Source organism: Geospiza fortis, unplaced genomic scaffold, assembly GCF_000277835.1.
Source record: "Geospiza fortis unplaced genomic scaffold, GeoFor_1.0 scaffold2457, whole genome shotgun sequence".
Lineage (NCBI taxonomy): Eukaryota > Metazoa > Chordata > Aves > Passeriformes > Thraupidae > Geospiza > Geospiza fortis.
This window is the reverse complement of record NW_005054720.1, coordinates 5448-13705: the sequence shown is the minus strand read 5'-3', so window position 1 is coordinate 13705 and position 8258 is coordinate 5448. Positions and strand designations below refer to the sequence as shown.

The following is an 8258-nucleotide window of genomic DNA, read 5'->3' as shown; positions in this document are numbered from 1 at the left end:
TGTCACATCCCACCTCTCCTGTCCAGTTCCCTCTGGATGCCACTCCCGCTCCCTCCAGCGCATGGCTGCACCACACAGCTCCTTGTCATTGGCAGATGTGCTGGGGTGCCCTCGGTCCCACTGTCCATGTCACCAACAAAGATGTTAAATAGTGCTGGTCCCTAGGGAGACCTGAACAACAGCACTCACCACTGGTCTCCACATGGACACTGAGCCAGTGGCTGCAGCTCTTGGAGAGAGAGCATCCAGCCAGTTCCTAATCCACTGAGTGCTCCATCTGTCAAATCCAGGTCTGCCGTTTAGACACTGGGTGCTGGGCAGGACAGTGTCAAATGCTTTGTGCGAGTCCAGGTAGATGGCATCTGTTGCTCTTCCCTCATGCACCACTGCTGTAAGCTCATTGTAATAGTGCCCAAGGGAACTGGGCAGGGAGCTTGGCCTGAAGAGAAGGAGGCTCAGGGGAAGCTTCTCACTCTTTACCACTGCTGGAAGGAGGGTGTAACCAGGTGGAGGTCGACCTCTTCTCCCAGGAGACAAGGGACAGGACAAGAGGAAATGGCTTCAAGCTGTGCCGGGGAGGTTTAGGTTGGATATTGAGAAAAATGTCTCTAAGAGAAGGATTGTCCATGGCTGGCACAGGCTACCCAGGGTAGTGGTGAGGTCCACATCCCTGGAAGGATTTAAAAGTCATGTGAAAGTGGCTCTTGGGGGCATGGTTTAGTTTTGCCCTTGAGAGTGCTGGAGGAATGGTTGGACTTGATAAGCTTAAAGGGTCTTTTCCAACCTAAATGATTATAAATTTCATAGAAAAACCACCTGTGTGAAGCATGATGTTCTGTCTCTCCACAGGTGAGAGGTTGTACCATACTGTGTCTCGTCTCTCGGACACTCTGGCTCTGGTGGTAGGAGGACGAACATCCCCATCGAGCACAGGCTTGGGAATGTTGTGGCTGAAGTTCCCCAAAACCTGGGGTGCCTCAGGCCCAGGTGATGTTGCAGTGGAGCTTGTAAATCTGCAGCCTGCTGCTGCAGCAGCCGCTTTGCGTTGGAGACACAGCACAACTGAAATTACATTCAAAGGTAAAAAGCCTGGAAGGAGTGGAAACGGCTGTAGGGATGCGGGATCTTGCACTTGACCTTGTTGAATTTCATGAAGTTCATATTGATCATTCCTAAAGCCTGACAGTAGTAAAGAAATTAGGAGACTTTGAGATCTCTTCTTGACACTTGAAATATGGTAATTTTTAATTTTGTAATCTACATAATCCCCGGTGGCAAGTAGGATTGAAACCTACTGTAATCCATTCTGGAAGACTGATTCTTTGAGATCACTTATGGCTGAAGTTACTCATGCTTAATCATGGCAGAAATGAGTTTTGCTCTCTCTGAAGGATATTTTTTGGGGAACAGGATCCCAAGCTCTTTATCCCAAAAGTCTTTCAGAAGAAATGTTACTTTTCTAGTAGCAATTGACAAACACTCAGTAGTTATGAATAGCTCTAGAATCAGGTCCTGCAATAGCAAGCTAAAGGTTGGTCTATTAAAAGATCCTGGTTGTAAGGGTCAAAAACTTAAGCAGTGGCATTCAGGAGCTGAAAGCTGTCCTTTCCTAAGGTGTCCCATTCCTGCAGCTGCCAGGGAACTCTCCAAGGGGAGCAGGAGGGAATTGTTAAGCAGTTGTTAGTCTAGTCTGGAGCACACTTTCCATTCGTGGAACAATGTTTAATTAACACTATAGCATTAAGCCTTCCAGTCAGAATTTTATATCAAAAAAGCAAATGCCAAAAAATTTTATTAATTATACATTGGGCTTTGTCAGACTGTACTGTTTCATCTTACTTTTGCCTTGATATTGCTTTGTAGCTGCAGAAGGTGACCAACACTGGTGTTATCTGCACAGTCCATTCTGAATCAGTGAAAGGACAGGGCATAGTGCAGTAAATGCATGTCCTTGACATCTACCCAAAGTATTATTGCGCCCTTTTTGCCAGCTTCCCTTCTATGCAAACAGCGGTTTTTGCTGCTGTGGCACACCAGATTGTGAGTTCTGTTGCCTCCTGGCTGTGTTTCCCCAGGTGAGCAGTACCTGTTTGTGTACGGTGGCCGCTCTGCTCTGGAGCCTGTGCTCGGGGATTGGCATTTCCTGCACGCTCCAGAACTCTCCTGCACTGCGGTAAGAATGCACTCTGTGGGGATTACAGCTAGAGCTGACTGCTGAACACCCAGCTTTTTAGTGAAGTACAGTCTCTACAGAACAGTGGAGCTTGGAAGGGACATCCAGAGGTCATCTAGTCCAGTACTCTTGCTTAAAACTGGTCTAACTAGGGCAGGTTGCTCTGTATATTGTCCAGGTAGGATTATCTCTGTAGATGGAGACTCCACAATCTCTTTAGGCAACCTACTCCAGTGCTTGACCGCCCTGATAGAACAATATGAGGGGGTTCTATGTCTGTTTTTTCTATGTCAGTTTGTGCCCATTGCCTCTTGCCCTTTTGCTGGATGCTACTGAGAACATATTGTCTGTCTTCTTTCACCTCTCCCATCATTATCTAGCTGTGAGCTGGACGTTTTTGTGGAAGGATACTGTTAGAGACAGTGTTAAAAGCTTTGCTACAATCAAAACCACCTCCACATCTCCCGATTTGCCTCAGTCAACTAGATTGCTGAATGTGTCATAAAAGGAAATTGAGTGGAAGAGGACTTACTCCCTCATTTATGTACTGGCCACCAGCCTGTGTTATTCTGTTTACTATAACTCTTTGAGCCCAGCCTCGTACATAGCACAGTTGTAGGGTGGGAGATGCATAATTGCAAGAGGTCACAAGCTAAGCATGAGTAAGCAATATCCCACTGTTGTGGGAGGCCTACCCTGTGTCTTCAGTTCTGTAACCAGGAATGTTATTTGGTAGACACATGAATTGCTTCTTTTATTATCTACAATGTTCTTTATCTCAGCAGAACTCCTGTAAAATACCCAAAGCTGACAGCTGAAAAGGAGGTGGACAGGGTGTAAAACAGTTGTATAAAGGTATGCAGCAAGAATGACCAGGCCACATACCTCACAGGGGGAGGTTTTGAAGGTCTTCTAGCTATTGAATCTGAAGAAGATTCAAGATAGAAATAATTCTTCTAATATCTAAAATACTACTGTTGAGAAGAAAAAAATTGTTCTCCATTTTAACTTTGAGTAGTACAGGGGATCAGATGGACACTAAGGAAAGCTATTGATGGTGAAGCTAGCTATGTCTGCAATAGACTGCCTAAAGAGGTGAGAAATTCTTGTCACTGCAGACTTTTGGAAACTGTTACATAAACATCCGTCCATCCAGATGATAACATATAGTTTCATTTGTTGTAGGGAGAAGGTATGGACCAAGTGGCCTCCAAATTTTTCTACATCATTTATTTGCTGTGATATTCCTTTAATGCCTGACCTTACATTTTTTTTTCTTTTAGTGCTTGCACGAAAGGTTTTCTCTCTGGATTTTGGTCCTGTGGTTGAGCCTTTTAACCCACTCTGTGGTTTGAGTAACTGATCACCTCCTTTGCTGGTCATTGCATTAATCCACGTGTTTCTAAGCAAATTTGGAGTTCCCAGGTGTACGTCTTGAGCAGAAAGCAGCCTGCAAGAATGCAGATAAAGTTACTTCTAATAAATGCGTGAAAATAAAGCCTCTGAAGGCTGATTATATTAAAGATACTGAGGGCCAGAGACAGTGTAATTGGAAACATGGAGCAGTCCCTAGAGGAACATGTGGGGAAGGTTGTGTGTCAAAAAACTCAGCCACACAGGAAAAGGCATTTAAAAGCCTGGACATTAAGCAGACACTTAGCTTGGCAAACTTCAGCCTTGGACTTGTGTTTTTTCAGATTTCTGTTGAGGGTCCAGTCCCAGAAAGCCGCCACTCTCACAGTGCCTGCAGCTGGGAAGGAGGTGTGCTGATTGCAGGAGGTCTGGGAGCAGCTGAGCAGCCCTTGGGCTCAGTTTTCCTTCTGAGGGAGCTTGAACATGGCTTTCAGTGGCAGACAATAGAGACACATCCTCCTCTTGTCCCACGGTAAGCAGAAAACATTCATAGCATCAGAAAATAGTGTGATTTGAAAGAGACCTCTTAAAGGCCAAGTAGTGCAACCTTCCTGCAATGGGCATCTTCAACTAGACAGGTTGCTCAGAGCATTCAGCAGAGAATCTTCAGCCTGTCTTTACCAGCATCCCCTGCTAATGGAGTCCAACCTCATTTTGAACTCCCAGGTATTCACATACTGCACATGTGCATGAAGGAAAGCTTCTGCTCGTTGGTGGAGTGTGGTTTCATGCACCCTCTGTGCCCGGTGTCACTGTCATCAACTTAATGACTGGTCTCTGCTTGAACTATGTGATTAATGTGGTAAGTACTGACATTTTACTTTCAGGGTAAGCAGTGTCCTGTGAAGGAACATGGTAGCTTTATGGAGACGTAGGATCTAATTCCAAAGTGCTGTTACCCAGCACAGAGAACGTACAGGGGTAACAGAGGGAGATGGAATGTGCAGAAGACTGGAACATGGAGCTGCTCTGTTTCAGATAGGGGGCAGCAGAACTGAAATGGGCACGAGCGTAGTCACTTTGGGATGTCTGTGGAGGAAGGGAACAGATAAACCAGAGGCTAAGTTCATGTTTTTGAAGGTCTGTAGTATAATTTCATTGAGAACTTCTGGGTGGAAACTGGTGTGCTCTGGCTGCTGCCTGAAACATGAGAAAAAAACCAGCACAGAAATGCTGGAAACTCCATTGGAACATAAAAGCTTTCTGTAAGGATGATTGGACTCTGAACAGATTGCTCAGAGAGAATGTCATATTTCCATTATTGGAGATATTTGAAACCTGACTGGGCAAGCTACTGAAAAACCTGCTTGAGTTGAGCCTGCTTTGAACAGGGTGGTTGGACTGGATGATGTTTGGAGGACCCTTCCAACTTTGACTATGTGGTGACTTTCTTCTATGAATCACTGAAGAGCAGTCATACGAGTGGTGTCACAAAACAGGATTTTGGCATACTCTGGCCAGAAGCTGGTCTATGTCTCTGAGTAGCCCTCACCTCAGATGATACTGCCTTGAGTAAAAGTAAGACATAGATCTGTTGGATTAAATCCATAGAAGGGCCACAAAGATCAGCAGAGAGCTGGAGCTGATCTCCTGTGAGAATGTGCTGAGGGAGTTGGGGTTGTTCAGCCTTAAGAGAGAGGGAGGGCTCTGGGGAGACCTTAGAGCCCCTTCCAGTACTTAAGGGGGGCTTGCAAGAAGGATGGGGACAGACGTTTTAGCAAGGCCTGTAGTGATAGGACAGGGGGTGGTGGTTTCCATCTAAAGGACAGTACCTTCAAACTGGGTATATGGATGACATTTTTTATGAAGCGTGGTGAGGCACTGACAAAGGCTGCCTAGAAAAGCTTTGGCTTCCCCAGCCCTGGAAGAGTTAGAGGCCAGGTTAGATTTGGCTTGGAGCAACCTGGTCTAGTGGAAGCTGTCCCTGCCCAGTGCAGGGGGTGGAGCAAGGTGGCAATTTTTAAGGTCTCATCCAAAACCATTCTGTGATTCTATAAGAGCGTTTCTTTGGCCTGACAAGTTTTTGTTTATCTTTTATGTAAAGAAACAACTTTCTTTTGATAACTGTACATATGAAACCTGTTGTTGGTGAAACTGGAATTTGTGACGAGTCAGTTTTTTATAGTGAGCAGTGTGTGTGCATCCAGTTGATCTTGCAGCATTTTGCGGAGGGTATAAAAGCATGAAATGTGCTTAATTGTAGCTTAGTTTTCAATTATTGTCTGTAGCAGAAGTTATAAGTGGCCTCATATCCTTTAGATAAAATAGACTGCACTTGTTGAACAGCAATGAGCATAGGTACAGTGATAGTAAAGTTGTATCTAAAGAATGTAACTTTTTTGTTTAGACTGAATAAGCGGATGCAGGTGGATTGGTGTCTTCCTTTGCTTAGGAGCTGTTTGCTTTGACTAAGGTGAAATTCTCTAGGCTTTGGAACCTACCAATTACATAGATAAACTCTGGAACTCCTTGCCACAGGCCATGAATGCCAAAGATTTACATCGAATCAAAAACTGACTGGCTACCTTCTTGGGAGGAAGAGCATTAAGATTCAGGGAGTACAAAGGCATTTTCTCTCATTAAGAAATCACTGAACTGCAGGTTGGTGGGTGGATGTTGGGGAGGAGTACACCTCAGAGGTTACTTGTTCCTATATTCTCTAGCTATCTGCTCTTGCCCACATTCAGGGGTGATACCACATGAAGTCCTGTATGTTCAAAATCTCCTTTCCTTTTTCAGGAGCACCTGGAGTGGCCATTAATGCTACATAATCATAGCAGTGTCTTTCTGCCAGATGAGAAGGAGCTGTTGGTTATTGGCGGTGGTGGAAACTGCTTTTCCTTTGGGACACACCTGAACCCAGAGCCTGTCTTGCTGAGCCTCAGCAGCATCCTGACCAGCCACTGAGTGGGACCAAGCAGGGCTGAACCCTGCTGCTGCACTGTGGGGAGACATCTGTTCACTCTAGGTCCAAAAGCAGCGCAGTATTTCCACAAAGACTTTGTATCCAGAATGCATTTGTGAAGGTGGGATCAGGAGGGGCAGTTACAGCGAGGGATTCACACCTCACTGGCTGTTGCATTTTTATGGCTCTTTATGTTGCTGTAAATAAAAAACCTCAAAAGCAGCTGACAGCAGTAGTCCTTAGAGTGAAGAACAGTGTGGTTTGGGTTGGAAGGCACTGTAAAGACCATCCTGTTCTACCCCCTGCCATGGGTAGGAAAACCTTCCAGTAGACCACGTTACTCCAAGCCCCATCCAACCTGGCCTCGGACACTTTCATGGATGGGGCAACAACAGCTTCTTGGGGCAACATGTGCCAGGGCCTCACCAGCCTCACAGGGAAGAATTTCTTCCCAATATCCAATCTAAACCTACTCAGTTAGAAGCCATTCTCCCTTGTCCAGTCACTCCAGGCCCTTGTAAATAGTGTCACTCCATCCTTCTTCTTGGCCCCCTTCAAGTACTGCAAGGCCACAATTGGGTCGCTTCAAAGCTTCTCTTCTCCAGGCTGAACAATGCCAATTCTCTCAGCCTTTCCTCATAGCATAGAGGTGCTCCATCCTTTTGATCATCTTGGGGTCTCCTCTGGACTCTCTCCAGCAGCTCCAAGTCTTTCCTGTGCTGGGACCCCTGAGCTGCAGGCAGCACTGCAGGTGAGATCTTACCAGAGCAGGGCAGAAGTGAAGAATCCCCCCTTCCCTGCTGCTCACATTGTGGGATCAGCCCAGCACACAGGGCCAAGGCATGTCCAGCCTTTCATTCGTCAGCATCCCCAAGTTCTTGGCCAGGGCTGTTCTTGATCTCTTCATCCTCCAGCCTGGTTTGATACTGGGGGTTGTCCTGATCCACATGCAGCACCACCACTTGGTCTTGTTAAATCTCATGGGCTCCCACGGCCCGCCTTCTTGAGCTTATCCAGCTCCCTCTGGATGGCATTTGGTCCTTCAGGATGTGGAGCTGCTAGAATGAGTCCAGAGGAAGCCACAGAGATGCTTGAAGGCTGGAGCCTGTGTTCTGGAGACAGTCTGAGAGAGCTGGAGGTGTTCAGCCTGCGGAGGAGAAGGTTCCAGGGAGACCTTAGAGCCCCTGACTTCAAGAGAGCTAGAAACAGACTTTGTACAAGGGTCTGGAGTGCCAGGATGGGGGGCGGTTGCTTCCCTTTGCCAGAGGGCAGGAATAGATGGGATATCAGGAAGGAAGTTTTCCCTGTGATGGTGGAGAGGCCCTGCACAGGTTTCCTGGAGAAGCTGTGGCTGCCCTTTGTTTGGAAGTGTCCAAGGCCAAGTTGGATGGGGCTTGGAGCAGCCTGATCCAGTGGAAGGTGTCCCTGCCCATGGCAAGATGGTGGTACTTGATCGTTAAGGTCCCTTCCAACCCAAACCAATCTGTGATTCCGTGATGAGTGTCTGACTGACTGCACATCAGCAGAGGCTCTCCATTGGCCCCTGTGGGCTCCTGGCTATCCAGAAGGGGGTTCTGACTGCCCGGGATGGCACACAGAGGGCTCTGGCTGCCCCACGCTGTCACAAAGGGATTTTTGACTGCCCCACACTGTCACAAAGAGGACTCTGGCTGCCCCATGATGTCACACAGGGGACTCTGCCAGGCTATAAAAGGGACCCCACAGGAGCAGACAGTGCTGGGCACCACAGTCTGGGAGCGTGCTCGC

General features: G+C 47.0%; 1 protein-coding gene across 1 annotated transcript in view; it reads left to right on the top strand.

Moving 5' to 3' along the window:
- The window catches only part of LCMT2 (leucine carboxyl methyltransferase 2), a 16523-nt gene extending 9810 nt beyond the window's left edge, over positions 1-6713 (top strand). The window contains exons 7-11 of the mRNA XM_031065259.1: positions 850-1080; positions 2076-2173; positions 3871-4058; positions 4253-4388; positions 6326-6713. Coding sequence (XP_030921119.1) covers positions 850-1080; positions 2076-2173; positions 3871-4058; positions 4253-4388; positions 6326-6493 — 821 coding nt within the window. The 3' untranslated portion in view covers positions 6494-6713. The remainder of the gene's footprint in view (positions 1-849; positions 1081-2075; positions 2174-3870; positions 4059-4252; positions 4389-6325) is intronic.
- The last annotated feature ends 1545 nt before the right edge of the window (positions 6714-8258 follow it).